Source organism: Mauremys mutica, chromosome 6 (assembly GCF_020497125.1).
Source record: "Mauremys mutica isolate MM-2020 ecotype Southern chromosome 6, ASM2049712v1, whole genome shotgun sequence".
NCBI classification, from domain to species: Eukaryota; Metazoa; Chordata; order Testudines; family Geoemydidae; genus Mauremys; species Mauremys mutica.
The window spans coordinates 37,040,024-37,064,241 of record NC_059077.1 but is presented as its reverse complement, the minus strand read 5'-3'; the positions used below and the strand labels follow the sequence as shown (position 1 = coordinate 37,064,241).

At 40.7% G+C, this 24,218-nt stretch overlaps 1 protein-coding gene across 3 annotated transcripts in view; it reads right to left on the bottom strand.

The window, feature by feature from the left end:
- Nucleotides 1-11,781: 11,781 nt before the first annotated feature.
- ZSWIM6 (zinc finger SWIM-type containing 6) overlaps nucleotides 11,782-24,218 on the bottom strand; it is a 153,261-nt gene continuing 140,824 nt past the window's right edge. For all 3 annotated transcript variants that reach the window (XM_045021802.1, XM_045021803.1, XM_045021804.1), the window contains exons 11-14: nucleotides 23,693-23,850; nucleotides 22,791-22,954; nucleotides 17,012-17,093; nucleotides 11,782-14,422 (exon numbers count right to left, since the gene is read on the bottom strand). In XM_045021802.1, the coding sequence (XP_044877737.1) occupies nucleotides 13,560-14,422; nucleotides 17,012-17,093; nucleotides 22,791-22,954; nucleotides 23,693-23,850 (1,267 nt within the window). In that variant the 3' untranslated portion in view covers nucleotides 11,782-13,559. The remainder of the gene's footprint in view (nucleotides 14,423-17,011; nucleotides 17,094-22,790; nucleotides 22,955-23,692; nucleotides 23,851-24,218) is intronic.

Sequence of the window (24,218 nt, the reverse complement as noted above, 5' to 3'; positions counted from 1 at the left end):
ACCGGGCACAGATCTCCTCACCGGGCTATCAGCTCCCTGCTCCCCGCCAGGAGCACTGCCATGTGTGGTACCACAGGAGGAAAATCTGTTAGCTACTTGGAAGAGGCTGGCTTCATCAAAGCAGGAAATACTTTGGAGAAAGATTTGTAACAAGATAATAGCATTCCTATTCATTACTCAATCTACTCTCTTCCTGGGTGTACTGCTTTTAAAAATGGGGAAATTTACTGTGGTGTCTTGGCTAAACTCCAGTCAGGTAATCACATTTACCCTGCCTAACTCCCCTTGCTGTTTTCAACATGGTAGATTTCATTACTTGCTGTAGGAGCTGTTGTGTAATGTTACAGACTGTCCTCTGTTAAACAGCTGCTATGTTCTGCCCCAGAGGTGGCTGCATTTCAGTGGTGACAATGCAGAGATCTCATGCCTACCTCACAGGGATGATGTAAGGCTTAATTAATGATTGTAAAGTGCTTTGAGGAGCTCAGATGAAAGGCATTATAATATGCAAAGTATTTTAATACTACATTGTGCTATTCGCTAATGCCGTGTTGTTTTTCTCTCTGCATAGGAAAGTCAGAACCATTAAAATTAGCAAGTAAATAACTAAGAGGAAAGTTAATAGCAAGATAGCTTTTTTCCGGATAAGTTTGTAACAAATGCAGTAGTCCGATAATGCCAGTCAGAATACAAAGGACTAAAATGGTTACTCCATAATGTAATTATCCTCACAAAAGAGAAACAGGGAAGACGCTAGAATGATAAATCATGTAAAGTCAGACATACTCTACTTGATCAGTGGGTGAAATTGACAAAGCTCCACTAGTATACATTCAGAGAAGTACTGAAGTTTCACTGCTGTAAATGGAAACACTATTAGATAACCAAAACATCACACTGCTATGTACTGGCAGCATCTGCACTGTTAGATATATAATCCAGGGCTACTTACATGCCATGGAAGATTCAAATGATTTGAAGAATAGAAATGATGAGCCTTGCTTAAGGCAGAAGCCAATATAGCCTCTTCCAGAGCAACACATATATCTTTTAAAAACTCTGGGATTATTACAGCGCTGCCCATTAGCATCAACATATTGAAGGATGTGTCAGTTTTTCCATTATATACACCCCTGTTTTTCAGTGTTTTAAAACTCAGCTGTAAACACGTGATACTTGGCATACAAGGACACAGTTCATGTGCTTTTATACAAGAGTTTTTAGAAGTGTGTGTGCGCACATAGCACATTTCCATCTGTGTGTGTGTGTATCTTATTCTTTAATATACCTCTGTAGCCCAAATTGCTCTAAATCAAAAGAATAATTTGCCTTTAGCCTGTGACGTAGCCACTTACCTTTGCAGGCTTGAGATCCCAGCATGTTCCATTCTGTTCTTCAGACCTTGAAAAGCAGTTTTTCCTATGCAGTGCTTGCATTTGCTTTTCATAGGAATTATAACACTACTGCTGAATAAGAATTTTACCCATGTAAGGACAGTGGAATCAAGCCCTCATACCACAAGTATAAACAAGAAGTAATCTAAAACCCCCTTTAATGTGTATTTACAAAGGTTACCTTTAAAACAATTTAAAAAAAAAATCTGAGCTGCAAAGAGCTTTGGTGCATTTTAATGCATTTGCAAAACGTCACCAAGAGAAATAGAGCTGCCAAGAAGCAATTTGTTTAAGTTTTATCTTTCACTCCTCTTTATTTTAAGCTACTAAAGAGAAAACAAAGGAACTTTAATGAAAACCCATCTCCATGTAAGATAGCATTGCTCTGCTCTCCCTATCTTCCCCTGTGCATCCTTCATGTATGTTTCTGAACCTCTGAGGATCCCCGTGTTTCTCTTATTTTAACAAACCCACCACAGAGGCTGCATGTCTCATTCACCATACAGGCAAGGAGGACTAGATTTTAATTGACTAAAGGAAAAAGGGAGCCAATATTAAGGAACCGGGATCCCCACACTCTGCCAGACCACATTGTTTACATAGAATGCCCAGCCCTCACTCCCCAACAGAAGAAATGATGAAACACCAAATTCTACTTTGTTAGATCCATGTAAAACACCAATTCAACAAAGCTCCTAAAACAGGGGGGCAGCACAACCAACCTACAACAGAGTCTACTAGTGCAGAACATTAGGCGTGTGCTTATGTACCTCTCTGTTCCAGGACCTAAACCAGTGGTAAGTCCATTGTCTACCATGGGCTTTATAAAGTTATTCCAGATTTATAGCTGGTTACAAACCCTAAGCATCCCAGATGTCAGCTGTGAATATTTGTACCAGGCTAGTTCATGGCACTAAAGTTACTAGAGAAACTAAAGAGTCAAGGAAGCTGAAATTTGGTATTTAACCTTTGGAAACTGTAGCTCACAGAAATTATACACAAGTATCATTGATTTGTTTTCCAGAATGCTGCAAGGGCTGTCCAGCTCCATTATGCCATTTATTAGCTATTGCAGCAAAGATATTATGCAAAGAACACTCACTGGTCTGAAAATCCAGCTGAGTCAAGGAACACATTTCATACTGAATCCCAATTCCTTTTTTCCTGTTGAATTTAGTCAATGCTTCAGTGTTTACTTAGTGAAAATTTAAAGCACTACAAAAATACTAATATTAAACGTTGTCATAATTCTTAGCACTTTTATAACATTGTCATCTGCAGCTAACAAACACTTCCCAAAATAATGCAGCATTTTCTATATGGGGAAACAGAGGCACAGACGCTTTTCTAAGGTCATATAGTGAGGCAGTGGCAGAGCTAGTATAGAATACAGGACTGCTGACTTCGCATCATGCCCTATTCACTGACCAATGCTGTCTCCTTAATCCTCAACATCCTTTTTCAGGACTAGAACTCTGCAACTCCTAATCCCAGATCCTGTGCTTTGTGCTTTAAACTGTGCTGCCTATCTCTCATGTATTACAAGGTAGGTGTTTCTTATTTTGTCACATCCTAGTCCACTCAGGAATGGGGCCCACTATTCCCACTGATAAAGGATAGCCTGAATATATTGTAAGTATCCTGGAGTGAGCAACCCAAATAGTGCTGTGAAATTGCCAATGTGGCAAGCATGCCAGAGATACGAGTAGCTATTCTCCAATTCAGCAGGACGCACTATGTAAACAGGTGCATAAAGCAGCAGTTTCACAATGGGATAAGTAGAGGCAGTACCATTTGAATGCATCTAATTAGATCATCTGCCCCACACCTCAAGTAAACAGACCATCTGAGCATAGGCGCTGACTCCGTGGGTGTTCCAGGGCTGGAGCACCTACAGAAAAAAAAATAGTGGGTCCCAGAACCCACCAGCAGCCCTACTGATCAGCATCTCCTACTCCCTCCCAGCACCTCCTGCCTGGTAGTGATCAGCTGTTCAGCTGTGTTCAGAAGGCACTGGGGGAGGACAGGGAGAGGAGCGGGGTCTGGAAGAGGAGGGGGAAGGGAGCAAGGCAGGGGTGGGAAGAGGTGGAGCAGGGGTTGGTCACCCCTCGGGAACTGGGTAAGTCAGCACCTCTGCATCTGGGTACAAAAAAATATGCAGATTAAAGATCAAGTCACCCATTGTCTGATGTTTGGACTTTTCCATAGCTAGAGAGCCATTTTCTTTGCAGCATATACACTTATTGACAATGATTGTGCTTCTTTCTTAATTTCTGATGAAAGCTCTGACATTGGAAAGTCCTCTTTCCTTTCATGTTGAGAATTGCTAGCAGTCATCTTTTACAGCCTGCATTTCCTGTTTAAGGAAGCTGATACACACAAAATGAATGACATAAAATTTAGAACAGAACCATATCACTTCCTTGCGACGCACCATCACTTCTTTCTCAACTGAGAACAATGTGTATGGACCTTAATTATCTATAAGAGACAGGAACTGACCAGTTTAAGGTTCAAGGCTTTGACAGAGGATAAAAACAACACACTGTAGTTACCATGTTAAATAATAAAACTCAGCACTTTATTATAAACGAATCACTTGGCCTGTCAGTGGCTTAAATGAAGGCAAATGGTCAGGTCTTTCAGATTCTATGGTATGGTAAATTGGCAAATGTTGGCTTTTAAATCCACATATACCTCCTAACATGATCATCACTCCTTGGTCTCTCATAGTTAGTCATTCATTAACATTTCTCCTTTGGGTTTTTAGCTATAATGTAGCCCACCTTACGTTTACCTCCAAAACTGCCCACTGGATTGTCCAACTGCCCATCATATATTTACACATATAACACAGGAACTGCTCCTGAAATGAACACATGGTGGGGAAGCAGTGTTGCAAACTCTCACCTTTTATCATAAGTCTTTTGATATTTGGCTTTTTTTAAGCCTCAGCTCCTGGAATCATGGGATCATATGGGAGTCTCAGCTTTCATAAAGAAAAGGCTCTAGGCCTTCATGGATGTAAAAAAATGCTTGAAACCATGAATCCTAAAAGGCTCAAAAAGACTAGAAGGCAAATAAAAAGAACCCAAAGTTGATTACTTTTAAAAATCTTCTGAGTTTTGAATGCTTGAGGATGACTAAACTGGGTGAGGTAGAGTTGTAATACCAACTTCACAGTCACATCACCCTGTCCCCAAACACAGAGGTACCCCTTGTTTGTTAGAGATACTATGGTGACCCATGGCAGTGTCCTACATTGCAAACTAACCTTGCATCTGGGCTTAAGTACCACCCCCAATCTTGGGAAACTCTCTCAGCAAGGATATTAGATACATTAGAGAACTTCCTGGAGAGTGGATCAATATTTCTGTATTAAAATCAGGAGCAGATGGGAAAGGCTGAGCTGGAGTGGGAGATCTCAGCATGCTTCAGGTATGCAGAAATTAAGATATGCAGTGGTCCCCTGGCACATTCTTATTCGTTTGTGTTGACGTAGCACCCATAAGGTCCATGAAAGGTCTACAACATATTGAATATTTGGCAGCGGGTTTTGGATTGTTCACCCCCAGCTGCCCCGGCACCCCCTAGACATTATTAGCTGGTTAAGTTCTTATAGTAGAGTAGGTGAAAGTGGGTCAGACCAGTTGGAGAGGTCTAAAGTCAAAAGAAGTCAGGTATAGAGGTCTGATGTCTGGGACAGCCTTTGCAACAGCATCTGCCTTTCACAGCTTTCTATTGTGTCTAAGCCTGGCAGGCTGAGGATGACTGAAGAGATTCTTCACAAAAATGTATTTCCTTCAGTGACATGAACAGGACAGGCACTATGTCTTCGGCTTTTGACGTGATTATTGTATACTTTTAGTTACCATAGTAATATATTAATATGCTTAAAATGTCAATTAGATGCACAAAAGAAATCATCATGTGTTCCTCATGACCACATATTCCCACCATTAAAAATACAGCTCCTCTTATAGCTTTACACTAATTGAACAAAATAGATCTATTATACTACTTTCCCTCTGCAGCCTTGGCAGAATGAAAAAGATTAAATTTTGCTCTTATTTTAACAGGTACCTTAAAATATAGGAACACCATGGAATGGAGATAATTAAAACTTTCTGGTTAAACTCCTGATCTACTATTTGGTAATTCATGGCCTGGAATTTGAGGCCACCAGTCCAAAACCATTGTTCTTGTCCATCAAGGGCAGAGGTACCAACAAGAGTTTGGCAACACTTCTTCCACCATTGCTGTTCTTATGTTCTTCCTCCCTCCAGAGCTTCCATAGCATGAGCCAGGTTAATCCTCCATGTAAGCCCCACAGACACCATGGAGTTACAGAAAGGGGAAATTTGGCCCTATAGCTATAAACAAACATTTGACATATCCCTAATCACACACACCTTATTTTCTTGCCTCACCCTTCCAGCTGGCTGTGGAAACAGGGACACTTACCTCCAGAATGTGAATTACCAGAAAAAAAATAATTTTCTGGGATTTGGGCAAGAATTCAGATGCAACAGAGATGATGGTCATATAAAGACCTAGGCAGATGGAGCCAATCCCAGGCAGGTCTTGATCTCATCTCGTCTGATCTCCAAGAAAAGAATCATTGGAGGTTCCACTCTTTTCTGCTCTATCCAATGATCTGTGGACATTTTCAAATAGAACAACTCAGCTAGGGTGGTGATGCATACAGTTTATTTATATACCCCTCAATACACATTGTCATGCCACGCGTGGGGCACACTAGGTGTGCGCTCATGCACATACACACAAGCTCCAGCTGAACATCTTTCTAAGCTGAAGCTTCTTAAAATTGCAGCGATCGAAGGTAAAGACGAAAGAGAGGAACACCACCAAAACCCACAATTGACACAAAGTTGGATACTGGGCTCTGCTCAGTCAATTGCACCCGGCCTGATGGGGCAGCAGAAATCCCAGGAATCATAACTCTTGTAATTTATTGAAAGCTTTGACATGGACATTTCTGCATCTCCCTTTGGCTTAACTGATGTTGCTGAAGGATTCCATCATGGGACACCAGGAACATGGGATCTACTGTCAGTAAATGGCTATAATCTACTCTCTTAATATTGAGTACTCCAGATACTAGGTTTCAAGTCCATCACAAAAGGACCATTAGCATGTAAGCATTAAATGTTTGAATTAGTTATTCAAGAAAGGAAACTTAACTTGAAAAAGTTCCTTCCATTGAGCCCCCATGGTATCACAGGTGAAATGTAGCAAGACGACGACTATTATATTATTACTGTAGTGCCTAGCAGTCCTAGTCATGGGCCAGGACCCCATCATGCTAGGTGCTGTACAAACTTGCTAATTACTATCAGTTTTTAGGTGAATTTCCAGTGTTTTTAGCTGCTACAGGTCAATAAGTATTTTGACCCTGTGACCTAGTTGGCTGCAAGGAGCAACAGCTGGTATAATCTTCTCTTAAGGGCAATTTTTCTTTCCCAGAGTAAAGTATCTGACATCACCTTTAGGAAATGATCAGAAATGTTCCAGCTGAAAGCCTTGTTTCTACTTCTAGTTAGGAGTCCCAGTAAAGTATCTTATAAACTGTACTTACCGTAGTAGTACTGTGAAGTATCCTCTAACGTTTATCTACTGCGCTTTGCCATAGCACAAGGTCCAAGCATGAACCAGACCAGCTTGTGCTACCAAAAAAAAAAAAAAAAAAAAGCATAAACACTGTTTATATGGACATTCTTAAATAGATTTTTTTTCCACATGACAATGTGTTATTACTGAGAGTACTAACCATAGCTGCAGGCTGAGAAAGCAGCAGAATTCAGCACCTGTTACCACAACGGTGGTTTCACAGCTTCCCACCCAATACTTGGTACACTTGAACTTTAAAATAGGAGGTGTATTTTGTAGCAGGCAGAGTTGCTTTTGAGTTACATCCTGTTCTGTCCTAGTGCAGAGCAATTGACTCAGGTTGGAGGTGCTGGCCGTACGACAGAGAGGGATTCGTAAAGCAGTCTTTGTACCAATCTTGGAGATATTTTCAAGTGATTATAAGGAATTTAACCAAAATTTATGTCTGGTACAATTCCACAGGCTTTGATAGACTTTCAGGAGGGATGAATCTGATTCAGTCAATCTAAACTGACATGACCAATGCCGTCAAACCCCTCTGTATATAAAAGCACCAATTGTGACTCACTAAGGTGTAACTTATTCTATAATTTGACAAAACTCTTCAGAAACAAAGCAAAAAAAAAGTTTTACAACTTTCTTTCATAGAGAAATTTAGAAAGCTTGCAGCATTAAACCCACTTTTTCTTTAGTGACAAGAGTTTCTATGAATACAATGAAATCTGATGAGTGATGGAACATTATGGGTTTTCCATGGAATAAAAGCTAGTTCTTAATGTATACAATAAAGTTCATACTTAAAAAGTACTTAAGACCAAGTTCTACTCTTGCCTTTATATTCACATGGTAAACTCTTTGGACCAAAGAAACTTTTTGTAGAAAAACTTTTTGTACAGCACCTAGCACGATGGGGTTCTGGTTCATGACGGGGGCTCCTAGATGTTACGGTAATACAAAGTAAATAAATAAATAAATAGCCCTATAGTATTAAAGATGCAGGCCTCCTGAATATGTGCACTTCTTCTTTCTAGTGCAGAAACAGTTAATCAACCATCTAAAGCTCTGATTCTACATATTAGCAGGTTTACTGTCGAATTAATTTCACCTGGTACTGTAAGATACATCCACAGAGATTTACAGTTTCAGACTATGTTCTGACACCTGAACTACTAATAGAAAGAGCACATAGAATCATAGAATATTAGGGTTGGAAGAGACCTCAGCAGGTCATCTAATCCAATCCCCTGTTCAAAGCAGGACCAACACCAACTAAATCATCCCAGCCGGGGCTTTGTCAAGCCTGACCTTAAAAACTTCTAAGGAAGGCGATTCCACCACCTCCTTAGGTAACCCATTCCATTGCTTCACCACCCTCCTAGTGAGATCATGTTTCCTAATATCCAATCTAGACCTCCCCCACTGCAACTTGAGACCATTGCTTCTTATTCTGTCATCTGCCACCACTGGGAACAGCCTAGCTCCATCCTCTTTGGACCCCCCCCTCAGGTAGTTGAAGGCTGCTATCAAATCCCCCCTCACTCTTCTCTTCTGTAGACTAAATAACTCCAGTTCCCTCAGCCTCTCCTCATAAGTCATGCATGCACATGCATCTTACTTTTCAATTTCTCTCTCGTGTTCTTATGAATTCTCTTCTCTGTTAATTCCATATGCTCCAGATCTGGAGTAAAACTGTAGCACTAAAGGAAACAGATTTTGAGATAAAGAAATGAAGAGTAGACCGTTAAATTACAATGATCCCTTTGTCCATGAGACTAATAAGTTTATGTCACAGGCCTAACAGTTTCTCCTGAAAAAACCACCACCACCACCTGATGTGGACATAAAATAAGGGCTGAAAACCTCTAAAAAGCAAAATGAAGACAGACCCAATTCCACTGAGAAATAGTCCCTCCCTAGCTCTGATTTAGACCGTGAACATATATAGGCAGAGGGGCAAAACAGAAAGTACAGCTACAAGTAAAAGCTTCAAGGGGTTCATAGGTTGCCAGACAAGCTTCTCAGAAGTGGTCATCGAAACAGAAACACCAGCTCTTTGAAATTTCACCTAAAGTTACCAGAGGAAGGATAATTCAGTGGTTAGAGCACTGGCCTATGACATGTGACCCAGGTTAATTCCTTGCTCTGCCACCAACTTCCTTTGTGACCTTAGGATAAGTCACTTAGTCTCAGATCCTCATCTGTAGCACAGATTACTTCTTATCTCACAAGGGTGATGTGAGGTTCTCATGGTGACCATGGGCAGCAAGGAGCTATGTGCCGCAGAATTGAGAAATACATTTTTATCCACATATTTGAGCACATGGACCCTTACTCAACTGGTATTGTCTTCCAAAATTAGTGTCCCTTTTGTCATTGGCTCTACGGGAAGCATTCTATTGATAAGCAGTTCATATCCTTCTTGGTTCATGCTAATATGGACCTCACCTTATAGAAGCTTGAAATGCCTGCTTTATTAGGTAACCCTATGGACCAAATTCAGCACTGGAGTAAGATGATAAAACTCCCATTGAAGTTAATGGTACTTGCATGCATTTATGTCAAGGCTAATTTTAACCCAAAAGGTCTTCGGGTTTCTCTTTAAATGGGCTTCAATTTTGCTATCTACACTGTCCACAATAATGAATCCTCTGTACAAGGATGCCCACCTGAAGAGGTAGGTAATCACTGAGCTAAGGCCAGATTGAATTCTCTCTCTCTCATGCTTCATTATCCATTGTGGGGCAGGTGTCTACACCTCTTCTAGAATAAAGAAGTCTTTCATTTTTAAATTAGGACATCAAAATAAGTCTTGTTTATATTTATTTTATTTAAAAAATAATATTCTTGATCCTCACTAGAGGAGTTGGGAACTTTCAAGTCCTCTAATTGGAATCTGCTTATTGCCAAGAAGGCACTCTTATTTTCAAGAATCCCATATAATATTCATGAGGCCTGTAGAACAGTCCTAGCATGGCAGAGGAAGTAGCCAGATGAAGAAAAAAAAAAAAAGGGAGGATCCAGAAGGGACCAAAGCCTATGGAAAGTGGATATTGTTGAATTATAACAGCTTGGCTGTTAATTGCCTTGGGCTGGTAGTCGGACATGCATTTTACATCAGATATGGCACAAAATCCGCCCCCCCCCCAGCTAACTGGCACATGTCTCACAGCACAGCAGATTTGGGGGCACAGCGGCAATGCTTTGACATTTTTATTCATTAGTTGCTAATTCTCCCTTCATCTTAAGATACTTAAAAGGTACCCAAACAAGGGAATGGAAGAATCACAGGAAGGAGTCAAGTGAGGGAATTCAGAGTATACAGTCTGAATTTATTGCATGGGAAAAGCAATGCATGGTGGGTCTGAGGTTGAACAAAGGAACAGAACTCCGCAAACAAAGTGAAGAATGAGTAACTAGAAAATAAAGTAAGTGTGTCTAAGTCAACTAAATCCTAGAATGAGAACACAAGAGTGGTCAGTTTCATGTAAAGAGCAGTCACAGTAACTGAGGTGTTCCCATTCATTTGGTTTTAATTTGCAAGATGTGTTATATACATACAGATCCATTATTAATGGTGTCAAAATACTCAATGGTATCAGAGTTTGGAAGAAGGCAGAGAAAATCCAGGATGTGCATCTGCACAGATGACTAATGTTGAAGGTGTTAAGATTTCAGCCCAGCAGTGTACAAAATATCTGGTTTACATGATATTGTTGATATTCTGGTACCACACATGTACAAAGAAAAAACATTTAGGCCCAAGTTAAGTGCTTCTGACTATAAACAGCAGGCTCTATTACCCCAAGTATCAGACACATACAAGAGGACAGTCTTCACGTATCTAATATTTGCTATCAACAGAGCTATTTTGCAAATTAATGTGTCACTGGCATCTTCTATTATACAAGTGTTGTCTCAGGATTGGTATAGATGAGAACCTTACAGTGGAGCCAGCCAGATTCTCTCTCTCTCTCGTTCTACAAATGAGGGGACATTTCAGTGTAGTCTGGTTTCTGTGCATCTCAAACTCTTAGCTGTTTTTTATTTTGCAGCTGATAGAATATTAAGAATAGGGCACTCCTGTTACAGTGGAACATTTCCCTCTCCCAGCAAGATAACTAGCCACACAAATCAGGACTCATTAAGGTCATGAGAACTGCATTAGACCACTTCATAAGGAGTGCTTCAGAAAACTGGAGGATCCTGGATGTTGACTGGTGAGTGAGAAGGCAGTGACTCATAATACTGTGTGGAATGAGCTGTTCTACATATTGTGGAATACAAAAAAAATACAAGTAAACTGAAAATAAATAGAAAAAAAGTACTGTGCTACCACATATACAAGGATTTTTCAAATTTCTCATATCAACCTAACCAATGCTGTTCCATGAAAACGATGCACCAGCAAGCTGTATTTTCCACACTGGGAGATATGTCTGAACTGGCTCTATTATACAACAGACTAAACATCTTTATTAGCAAGCAGCATTAATTCTTTCCCCATATGCCTTATCACTATATCTTTTGTCTTTATGCAAGAATGGGTAGAACTGAAATTTTTGAATAAAATTACCAGTTACAAATCTCTTTTTTGGAAAACCAAAGTTTTGTTTCCCAGTATACAGATTGCTAAAGAAATGGCCATGGAATATCTTAACACAGTATTACACCAAGCATAAAAGCTGTGGCATGTAAGACGTATAAGCTACACTTACAGAATTGAGCTGCAGTAACAGACACCATAAAGGAGGCAGAATCAACTTTCAAAAAACTAATTTTAATCAAAACAAAAAATTGTTGATCATTAACAAGTTTATAAAACAGTGATTTAGTTACATAAATAAATTGATATCAGTGTATCAAATCTGAATTACTTTCAACTTCATGAGCATGTTTACATGGGTGATGAAGTACAACCTCTTTACCTATTATAATAAATAAAATGGAGAGCATGAAATAGTTTCTCTAAACAAAAATACCTACAAACATACCTCTAGCATGTTCTCTAATGAAGGGAACAAGAGACACTGGACAACTTTTGCACCAAAACATAAAAACTGCTTTAAAAAGCACAAGGATACAGAACCATCAGCTAAAGTAAAGACACTATACTGTAACCAAAGTTGGTATTTAATAATATAATGAACAGTTTGGTAGTTAGATCTCCAGTTTGGTTATTTTAAAGCATTAAGACAAGGCAAGATAGAAGGCTGCTTTTGTTTGAGTAATTCTAGAGAAAATAAAATATATTAAAAAATAAACTGAAAAGTAGAACAGTCATACCTACACAACTTTCTGTCCTGCACAAAGTCAAAATACCTATGCAGCATATATATATATAAAATATTATATATATATGTTATTTGTGCACAAAGGTTAGCTTATTATTAGCTCACTGCAAAGGCGTAATGTATCATGTCAATCATTTTGGAAAACATTTTGTGTTTTGTGTCAAAAAGGATATTTCTTTAAGTCTTTTAGGCTAGGAGGCACAAACCCCACTTCTGGCATACTGTATTCTTAATGCTAAGGCTTGCTGCTCTGGCTGTGTATTTTGTTGTCCCTCTTTACTATAGTGCCTGTTACAAGCATGTGTGTATGTGTGTATACATATACATATATGTATACACAGATTGTATAAATATATATATATATATAAAATTTCCCCCAATAGGTATCAGTCCAACCATGCAATCCAAAAGGTGGCTCTGCATAGATGCCCAGCATATAGTTCACCACCTGAGCCAACCCTGAAGCAAGGCGCACTTTAGTCCTTCTGATAGGTTCTCTTTTTTTGTTTAAAACCAAGCTACTGCAGCTTCAAGTATTTTGCATTACATAGAATTTTTTTTTTTTATAAATTAGTTAATGTTATATTTTTTCAATATTCAGACATATACTATAATATATATACAGTACAATAAATGCTCTCATTCTTTTTTTTAATTTTTTTTGATAAATCCCTGAGAATGTATGTTGACAGTCGCTAAGTTTCCACATGCACAAGCATTGTGTGCCATGCTTCTGGATGAACAGCACTGCAAAGCCACGTGGTCAGCCTTTTAACTATTAGTATTTCATTTGTTGGTTTGTTTAACTATGTTGAAATGTAAGGATGAGTTACAAAGGAGTAAAGCTGGATCCATTCGAGGTACTTATCACAGGATGGAGGTGTTTGGTTTGGTTTTTAAAGCCATTGCAATATATATTTTTGTTTTTGAGGCTGTGAACGTATACAGAAAGAACAGGAGAGCAATGTGGGCTTTTGCCACTTGACAACATATACTCAGTGTAAACCAAACCTTTTTTAAACCTCTCTCTCATACAAAATTGAAAAAAGAAAAAAAAAAAAAAGGAAAAAAATAAACACACAAACTTTCACAACATGACAATTTAGTTTGCAAACTCAATATAACTATACACATATAATACCGGTGTGGCTCTGTTTCTTTAAGTTAAAAAGGATACAAAGGCAGGCTCAAGTAAAAACAAACCACCCCTTCCCTCCCCTCCCCCCACCCTCACACATTTTCGTCAACCAAACCGTTCACGAACCAACATCATCAGTTTCTTTTTGCCTTTGTATATTTGTTTTAGGTTGTCGATAAACTGTGTAAACTGAATGTGTCCATCATGAGCCATTAAGAAAGTCTCTCGGGCCTTACTAAGGAACTCTATAAACTCACTATAGTGTCGAGGGCTGATGTGTGTGAGTCGTGAATGTGTTGTATTAATGTAGGCTCCAATCGTGGCATCCAGGAGTTGCCTTAAAGGGGCTTTGTCCAGTGACATGAGCTTACCAGAGTTCCTCCTTCCATGAAGTCCCACCATTCCAGGTGTGGTCAAAGTACACCTACGCAAAATGTCTGACAGTACTGTTGCACATTTGACACTTTTGACCACCAGAGGTATTATAGCTGCAAGCTCATTTTTCCCAAGGGAGTGGCTGAGCGCACATGCCCACAAAACGTCATTAATGGCAGGGTGTGTGTCCTGATTGTAACTCAGGTTGAGATGGTTCATGGCCAAAGTAGCCAGCTTGTAGGCCCGCATAGGGTAACCACGATGTTCCATATAGCGTGCTATAGTAAAAAGCTGCGTATAGCTCATGCCTTTTGTAGCAGCATCTAGAACAATTTGGTAAGCGGTCTCAAAAGCTATGTGATCCTTTTCACATAAGGTCAGTGCAGAGAGGGCACAGTTTTGAGGATCCTTCATGGCACACTGTAGAGCAAGCGTCCTAGCACTGCTGGCCAGTTTCTCCTGCTGATGGCAGTCCAGATGCAGACGGACAATGGTGCTGTTGGACATCACTGTTGTAGCAACAATACTAGTGGCCTCGGTTGGAGTGAAAAGTGTAAACCAGTTCTGCATGATGCTATCCAGTGCATAAACACCTGTGAGAGACAGAGACAGGATCATGAACAATTGACAGTCACTACGATTCAACCAGAAAGAGGCTTTCACCATGACTTCGGGTTTTTTTCAAACTAAGCCTAAGAAGTTATCAGTACATCCAACCACCTGCTATTTATGCAACCAAACTCAATGGAGATAACATGATGGAAATGCACATTAAAATAACACTACTCTGCATTCTCTCTTTCAAGTTCTCCAACAGCTTCAGTGACTCTACAAAAGTCACATGATAAAGTTTTAACTTCCTGGAAAGACATCTTGTTTTTCTTGTATTTAAGATGATGAATTTTGGATAACAAGTCCTGGCTCCTACATGTGGGGCCAGTTACAGAACTAAAAAAACTCAACATCTGACTGAGTAGCTCAAATCAACCCTCAACATCTAATTTTTAGAACCATTTCACCTCTTTTTTCTCTATGTCAATAGTCCCATCATGGCAGGGCAAAGCACTTTAAGTTATCTCAAAACTGCTCACGTGTTTGTATCTGGCACTAATACTATAGGGTGGGCCTCAGAAGGGAGACATGGGAATATGTCAAGAGAGGCGCAAGCTGAGTGGTTTTGTTTTTTGTGAAGAGCTCTGGCTGTCAGCCCCAGGTGGCTGGGGCTCATGCAGAAAGGCTGTGCACACCCACCCAAGAGGCAGGAAAAAGGGGACAGACTGAGCTCTGCCACCTGGGCTTGGGCTTTTGACCCCCAATCCCTCACCAGGAGGCAGCAGGGCTTTGGCTGTCAGCTCCAGGGTGCCAGCAACAGTGCAGAAGTACGGGTGGCAATGGGGCGCTAAATCTGCTGTGAAAAATGATATTGACAAATATCACTTTTCACATTCCCACCCTTATTTCTGCACTGCTGCTGGTGGAGGTGCTGCCTTCGGAGCTGGACACCTAGTCAGCAGCTGCTGCTCTCTGCTCTGCCTTCAGAGCTGGATGGTGGTATATGTACTGGGGGATGGCGGGAGCCGGTGGGGAGAAGAGATAAATGACTACAGAAACAAAGAAGGGGGGGGGGGGGAGAATCAGATATGTTTGAGAACCACTGTACTAGAGTATTCAATTATAAACATGCTTCCAGAACAATTTTATACCAACTGATATGTTCCTTCAGAGGGAAATATTCTTAGCAATACGTGCTACTGGTTTTTCTACTTGTGTGCAGTGTTCTTTAGTACCATTTTACTGCTCTTGTGGGAGAGAATAGTGACTATAGGCAAGTAGAGTGCCTTATTATGGCTAGACCGTATTTACACGTGCTTGTGAGCTCCCCTAAACCACAACCAGAGGTCCTCATTGCCTCTGTTGCACTTGGCATTTCTTGTGCACCCTTTATTCATGTGCAAGAGATACAACGTAACCAGAGAATGCCAGATCTTCATTTAAATAGACAGAGTCCCTGCTTTACAAACTCAGTTAAGTCTTAAAGGTGGTTTGCATGATGTTATAGGTTCTTTACTGAACATTTCTACTAGCACGTGTGAGCTAATTTAATACGGCATGAATAAAGGCATTTTATCTGTACACAGGCAACTGAACAAAATAAAAGATATGCTCTAGTATCTAGAGATACTTAGTCAAGCTATAAAAGCAATAAAACACTGCACCATTGCATGAAAACTTGCAGACATGCACCACTTTTTGTCTGAGGGCATAGAAAGGCAAACTATATTTTCCAGGCTACCAGCAGTATTAATTTCTCAGATAAGTATAAGGCAAAGGTCTAAATAATCCTGAACAGGAAAAGTGGGTTCATGAAGTTCTGAAACACAAAGTGGTCTCAGCTGTCTACTAGACAGAATCTGACTCAAATCCATGAAAAGTAGGAGCTTGTACAAAGATCGTAAGTGTGCTTTAATGGAGTAATACTAACGACAATTAAAATTGCTGTATCTGTGGTAGGTATAGTGCCTTCATTACTGCAAAATCTGAACACTTCAGGTTGTTGTTTTTTTTATCCTCAACACTCCTGTAAGGTTGGGAAGCATTATCATGCTCATTCTACAAGTGGGGAACTAAGGCACACAGAGTCTATGTGACTCACCAAACCACACGCAAGAAGTCTGTGGCAAAGCAGAGACTAGAACCTGGATCTCCTAAGTTTCAAAGTAGCACCCTAACCACCAGAGCACCTCTCTCAGACTCTAATTACAAGGTTAGATTCTGTCATCCACACTCATGTTGAGTGGTACCTTACGCTCTGCTGAAATCAATGGAGCTACTTGCGGAGTATACTACTTCTTAACATGTTGACAGTCAGTGACCACAAGTCCACAAACAGTGATACACGTGGGAATGGACTAATTGCTTCACTCTACATCCTGAAAGACAAAGTATACCAAACTATTCAGTCCTGATTTTACTTGGGCTGTGTCTGTTATCTTATGTGCTCAAGAAAATTGCTTGTTATTGCTCTAATTAAAGACTTCTAATCAGAAAGTAATTTCCGCAAACCAATAGAAAGTGATTGACTTTTTTAGGGCCTATACACAGCCAAACAAAAAGAAACCACCAAACCATTTAAGACAGGCTAATGAAGGCACTACTCCTTGGACAACATCTGGAGAACATACCTACTTCTGTTGCACAGGTTACCAACCATCTCACCATCTCCCGCCGCCGCCAATTCAATGTTGACAATGTCATCCGCATCACCTATTTAAAAACAAACAAGCATTGGATGGACACTTAAGACAAATGAATTCTGCTTGAAAGCTGAGACAGCACACAAACAATTAAGAATCTGTGTTTAGATATAGCACTGATTGAAAAATTGCAAAATAATCCTACCCAAAATGGTCATTTTTTTGGTTCAAATTTCAAAGATTTGAAAAATGGCAACCAGTTCTATTGGAAGGACAGATTATTTTAAGAACTACATTCTACATCACACAATAAAACTGCAGCTCTTAAGGTCAGATAAAAGATTTTTTTCCCCTCAAAAATAATCAAATGCTTCATTATAAATATAAGACTTTTCAAGTAGAAAAAGTGGTGTTTAAAATGGATGATGATATATATATGCCTATTTTGAGTAGGCCAGCCATGAACTTTTTTTTCCTTAGACCCTTAGTATTGCCTTTCACTTGACTGCTGTGATATATACTAGTATTATTGCTTATTGCAATCTGCTCTGCTGCTTAATTCTGCCAAGTCTCCAGTGGTTGTTTCTGTTTTCAGAATCAATAATGATTTGACTCATCTATCAGAATGAAACCTCAATTTAAAGCTCAACACGAACATGATCAAAATTCTAGTAAAGGTGCCTTATCTGTTTTTTAAAGGCAGTACCCTCCATACTTCAAATCCACTTGCAAATAGGCTGTTTCTTTCTCTCTCATTTTTATATTTAAATATGATTGTTCCAGTAAGAATTGTGACTATTTTTGTGAAGGACTGTTCTAGTACAAGCAAGTAACATGTTTATAATTTTCAGTACCTGAAATTGTACAGAAAGGTTGCTGCAGCTAACTGTGCAGATCCCGTAGAAATCTAGATGACCACAACAAGGAGTCCTCCATATTACATGAGAATATCACTGAGAAAACAAGATTCAGCATTCCCTTCCCCCATGAGAAATATATAAAGCTGATCAAGACAAGTTGGGTGAGGTAATACCTTTATTGGACCAGTTTCTGTTGGGGAAGACACAAGCTTTCGAGTAAGTCCAATAAAAGGTATTACCTCACCCACCTTGTCGCATTCAGATTTGGAGCAAAACTTCTGACATGTGAAGTTGCAAGAAGGTCTAATTTCCAGATACCCCAACTGGGAGATGTCTTTGCTATGGAGTTCTTGAGTGAAAGCTTGTGCTGGTCATGCAAGTCTCCACTCAGCTGACCTGCGATTATATTAATTATTTGTATTACTGTAGCACCTAAGAGCCCTAGACATGGTCCAAGACCCCAGTGTGCTAGACACAGCACAAACACAGTAGACAAAGACTGTCCCTGCCCCATTGAGCTTACAATTGTCCTTGCCTTCAAGGTGAAGAGTTTCAGTGCACTATGCAGCAGTCCTACAGACCTACATACAGCATCCTTGCACAGCTGGCTGGAATGTGCCCCATTGTTGTTCATGTAAAACATTGCTGTAGTATATCTGATAATATTTAACCACTCTGCCAGCTAGATGTAAGAAAAAAGGACTTGAGAGCCCAACATATCCCTCAACTCTGGAATTTCTGGGTGAAAAAGCCTCCACATCAGCATTTTAGTGACCAAATTGTCAAATTCTTGCAATGAGCTCCCCAGCTCAGATTGGAAGTGTTGACTATGGCTGATAAAGCTGAGGGGTTGAATACAGCTCTTATAACTACACCATATGAGGAAGGAACACATCCCTGGGTAGTGTCAATTTCACAAAGCATTCTATCAGTATTTGTTATATAGCAATCAACTAACTAGTATTGTAGAGGTCTCTTTTTTAGATGTGCATATAGAGTTACACACACTGCTGAAGCCATAACACCCATCAGTTCCAGGGAGATCATTACTGTGTTTCAGGTAGTATTTCTATTGCCATAAGGATTTTTAAGTAGCTCTCTTTTAGATGGAAAGCTCTGAGTATCTAGAAATGCTCCAAGGTCACCTTCCCCTCTTGCTTAGTCATAACGGTGTGTGATTTCTACCAGTTTTTCCTGAACCCAGTGTTTAGAATAAGGTACATGTTTATGATCGAGCTTTTGCTCATTCCTGCTATGAGGATGCCCTGGTAAGCCAATCATCCAAATAAGGCTACATATGGATACTCTGACATCTCGAGCATGCTGTCACTGCTGAAAGGCACTCTGTGAATACTCAAGATGATGCAGACAGACCAAATGGAAGAACCTTGCACTGATAATGCTCTCTTCCCACAACAAACCCCAGGTATTTTCAGTGCAAATATCTGCTTAAGATGTGAAAATAAGGATCCTGTAAATCAAGAGCCACAAATTAATCTTGGAAAGAGAAGGGGGGAATGACAGAGGCTAGGATACGGATATGGAATTTGAACTTTCTGATGAAAAAAAAAAAGAAGAGCTGAGCTTCTGAAGGTCTAGAATGGGTTGAAGATCATCATCGTTGTTTAGGATGAGAAGTACCTAGAATAAAATGCCATCCGTGGAAACTCTTTAGGAACTTTCTCTATTGCACCCACCAACTCTAGCAGTGAATGAACTTCTGATCTTAGCAAGTTCTTCTGATAAAAATCCCTGAAGAGGGATGGAGAAGAAGAGTGAAGTTTTCTACCTTGGCTCTTGTTCCAAGAATAGTTCGGACAAATGTAATCATGAGCGGTGCCTCAATGTAATCGTGGATACTACAAGCTTTAGATACAAGGTATGCTTAGCAATTGACCATCCTTTGTTAATAAGGGATTTGGGCCACTTTTCTTTTGAGCTGGTACAGACTGTGCAAAGTGCACTATTTTTTCCCATGGGTAACACTCGTATCTGGACATCACCACCTGGCAGTTCACCATTCTAATTCTCAATTGGCTGAGGAGAAATTCTTTCTACCTTGGGTTTATCTTCTTATCCTTTCAATCCAAAGGGCATAGAGCGAACTTGATCTTTTAGCTCATTGGTAGTGGGAGCTGCCATCCAATGAATCATAGCTGTATGGGTCTGGAAGAACTCAAAGCCCTCAGCAGAGGTAACTTGTCTGCTTTCTTAGAAATTGCTAATCGAGATGCTGGAATTGGCAGGGTAATCTTGCTCCTAGAGGGTAAACAACTGTGTCATGAACTGTGCGTGTAGTTTTGTCTAAAGTTACCAAAGGGATGTTTAAGGTAGTCACCATTCCCTCTATGAGTTAATGGAAGTGGAACAAATCCTCTGGTGAGGAACAGGATTGGACATCCATATCTACTTTCAGAGGTTCAACAGGCCTCTAGTTCTTCAGGCAGTGTGTCCAGGACAAGTAAAGGAGACTTTTCCCTTGATACTAGCAAGAGCTACATATCCAGGCAGGATGGTTCCAGTGCAGAGCATTTACCTCTAACTCTTTTGGAAGATGGCTCCCTTTTTGCCAGCTTCCTTCAGCCCTTTTAAATTCACGGCAATGATACTAGAAGGAGAACATGGCCACACTGCCCATGGTGGTACTTTCCCAGTTCTGCCAGTACCTAGTTTAGAATTTCCTATTATAATCCCTGGGTGCAGGAGAGTGAACTCATACACTCTGAAAGGTTGGAACAGAGTCTCAATAATGCTCTCTAGATTTCTTGATCCATTCCTTGTGAGGAGAAGGGCAAATAAAGCTCTCTGGCTGGACGTGGCCCGATTCTGAATCTGAGGAAGTTTCCAAGGGTGACAATAAGTTTCGTTAAGTGAAAAGCTGAAAGGGGGCGAGATGTTTCCCCAGGGCACCAGTAGAAGTCCAAGGGGCGGATCCTTCACCTCTCGGGAGGTTTGCATAGCTAAGGAAACTGGTTCAGCCTTGCAAGATTTCTTTTTCTTTCCTGGAGAAGGATGAACCTGCCTCACTGCATATGCTTTTTATTTTGATCTTCAAGTACAGAGGATAATGTATACAGTGCTGCATGAAGGTCCTCTTCTGATCGCAGGAAATGTCAGGTGCCTTATCAGGCTTAAAGCACAGAAACAATAACAATGGATCTGGGGCAGGATGATCCTATATAGACTTAGCTTTCAATATCACCCTTTGCTGTGACTCTGACTTTGAGGCCACAGCACTATGGACATGCTCTTGCACCTGAGTGTGATGAATTGGAAGTCCTGGATTCTCAGAGGCAGGCCCTTGAGGACTGGCTCTTTCAGCAGAGGCTGACACCGCTAGGGCCAACTGTTTATTGCTTTGCTGGATGTGATCTTTGCAGTATTTCCATAGACTGGCCCCTTTGGTTTGGCACCAGTCAGGGAGGCAGACGCCAGTGCTGGGACTTTGTCTGGCTCCTTAAATCACGTTGGGGACTAGAGCAGAAGCTAGTTTCCCAGCACTTGCATCACTGTGCTTTGGAATTTGAGGGTTTAGTCACTAATGCTTACTGCAACAGCATAGCTTCCAGGAAATTCTGATGCTCCTTTCAGGCCCTGAGGATGGAGATGTTGCATATACAGTGACGAGACAATGAACAACTTCCCCACTCCTCTAGAGGGCCAGACAAAGCACATCTGTGTCCAAAAGCAGAAAGCTGACAGGTAAGAGGTCCATCACTTGAACATAGGTTTCTTTTTTATTTTCTTTAAGTCCTGACATATTGGAACCAAAGACCTGTGCTAGGCCACAGACTCCTTAATAAAAATATACAAGAAAAAAAAAAAGAAATAAAAAGAACTAAATGCTAACTAAACAAAGGTTGTGATGGCACTGAGAACTGTCTGTTCCAATGAATTCGGGGCCAAGGATCCCAGTCTCTCCACTACAGTGGTTCACAGGAACCAAGGTTCTTGGAGCATTCCCCCTCTCCTCCTTTTGCATCCGAAGAAGTGGGTATTCACCCACGAAAGCTCATGCTGCAAAACGTCTGTTAGTCTATAAGGTGCCACAGGACTCTCTGCTGCTTCTACAGAACCAGACTAACACGGCTACCCCTCTGATACTTTTATAGCTCTGCATTCCAACAATTGCGCCAATGGACGCTGCTACTAGAAGGTTCCATTGGCCCAAACTGCACCATCTGTGCATCCCCAGGAATGCAAAGAGGCCACCTGAAGAAAATATTTTTTCCCTACCAGTAATGAAATGTATGCACATACCTTCCAAACAGAACTTCTTAAAGAAGAAGTCCCTTGCAAACTGAAGATTCAATTGCCTTGAAGAAATTTTTTTGACTGCAGCATAACACAAAGAAGACCCATTCACTTAGACTACAAGAGTGTACAACTGCCTCTCTGTGCTTTATGCCACTTTTTCATCTTCTTAATGTTGGTCTGGTCTAGGTGCCACAGCAGCCCCGACATATATGTTAGAGCAGCCACAAGGGCTGGCTGCTCTAATTTAGACAGACATGCAAGTCTGCCTACTGGTTTCTCTGCAGCCCAGAATAACCAGAGCACTTGGCTCTCTGGCCATTCCTCCTCTCATCCTGAATACACTCCTATACACTGGCTGCTTACACTAGTCTCCTGCTACCCCCGAATTGGGGGAGTCCCCCAGGAAGGTGTTCTAGTCTTGTACCACCACGGGTATGGTGTAAAAGGGCCAAAGCTGGTGCCATATGCTGGCCCTATATTTAATCAAAGTACTATACAAATCAGTGAAGAGAAGGGGCCGTGTTTGGACTTTGCATAAGTGGGTACAATTCTCAATGGCTTCAATGGGAGCTGCACCCACCATTGCAGGGCTGAATTTGGTCCAAGGACTCACAGTCTCTTACTGCAGTAATAGCTAATTTGGGGAATACCTGAAGGCCTAACTCCAAAGAAACTTTCAAAAGAGTGATGTCGGGCAAACTGTCCATGAGTGTTGCTATTTTAAATGCATCCTGGGCAAGCTTGAAGATGTGTGATGAGGAGTGAATATTTTTCTGGATGGATTCTAACACTGTTTCCAGCCTCCGAACATCACCTGCAATGTAAAAACAAAACCACAAAAACAAACAAACAATTAGGTTACCTAAAAACATTCACTAATGGTGCAGATGTTACAACTACACCAGGGCCACCCAGAGCGGGGGGGGGAGGGGGGAGAGGGGAGAGGGGGACAGCGGGCGCAAGTGGGCCCCCCACAAGAATATAGTATTCTATAGTATTGCAACTTTTTTTTATGGAAGGGGCCCCTGAAATTGCTTTGCCCCAGGCCCCCTGAATCCTCTGGGTGGCCCTGAACTACACGTGCCAGAACTACAGCAATATAAGAAAGTTTCAGCTATACAAGTTCTCTTAGAAAGAACTAACTAAATGCACGTGAACAGAAAACATGAAATCAAATATCCCTCAGGTGCCTGCTGATGTTAGTTCGGTAAATTCTACAAAGTTGTCTTAATTTAAAGAATTCTAGAACTGATTTGTCCACTGCTGGGTCTTGCCATCCACCTTATGCCACTGCAAAACAAATAGCTTGTCTCAGTCCTGAACCCAGTCTGTCTGGCCACTATCCAGCTGGTCTAGCAACAATGCTAGAAAGCCAAGTGACAGACTTAAATTTGTTCAGTTAGTTGTTTCTTCCTCAAGTGCTTTTACGATCAAAATTCAGACTCCTAAGCAGCAGTTTTAAATTAACTTCACTCTGTGTTTGAAATATAATATTGGAAATATAGCATGTCTACTAAAAATATATATATATCAGCTTTATTGATAACGCTACCTTTGGCTGCTGTTAGCATAGTTGATGCCAACTCACACTGCTGGGACTCAATGTGACTTAGTGTGAACCAACGGGGATAGCGGTTTGGAACAACTGATGCAATGTGGTGTGGCCGGGACATATCTCCTGATGGAGCTGTAGATTCCAATACTAGCAACCTGAAAATAGGAAAGAACACACACTCTTTTCACTCAATCATCATTATAAATAGGGTTACCTATGAGCACTCAGAAAGCCAGAAGAGCGCTTTGGCTGCTTGTACAAAGTGTGCCCATTCAGGTGTAAAAGCTGTAGCAAACCACGTCCTTTCAACTAGACGCTAAAAGTCAGATTTCCGAAACCCTAATTAACCATGTCACCCATATTTGACACATGATCCTTCTTAAGTATCAATAGGAAAATTAGAATTTAGAATTAGAAGTAGTATCAAGCTGTTCATTACTGAGGACCGTTGTTATTCTCTCAGTGATCTAAGGGGCTGAAATCTTTCACTTCTACTTCAGTCTTTGGACCACAGCTCTCAGAA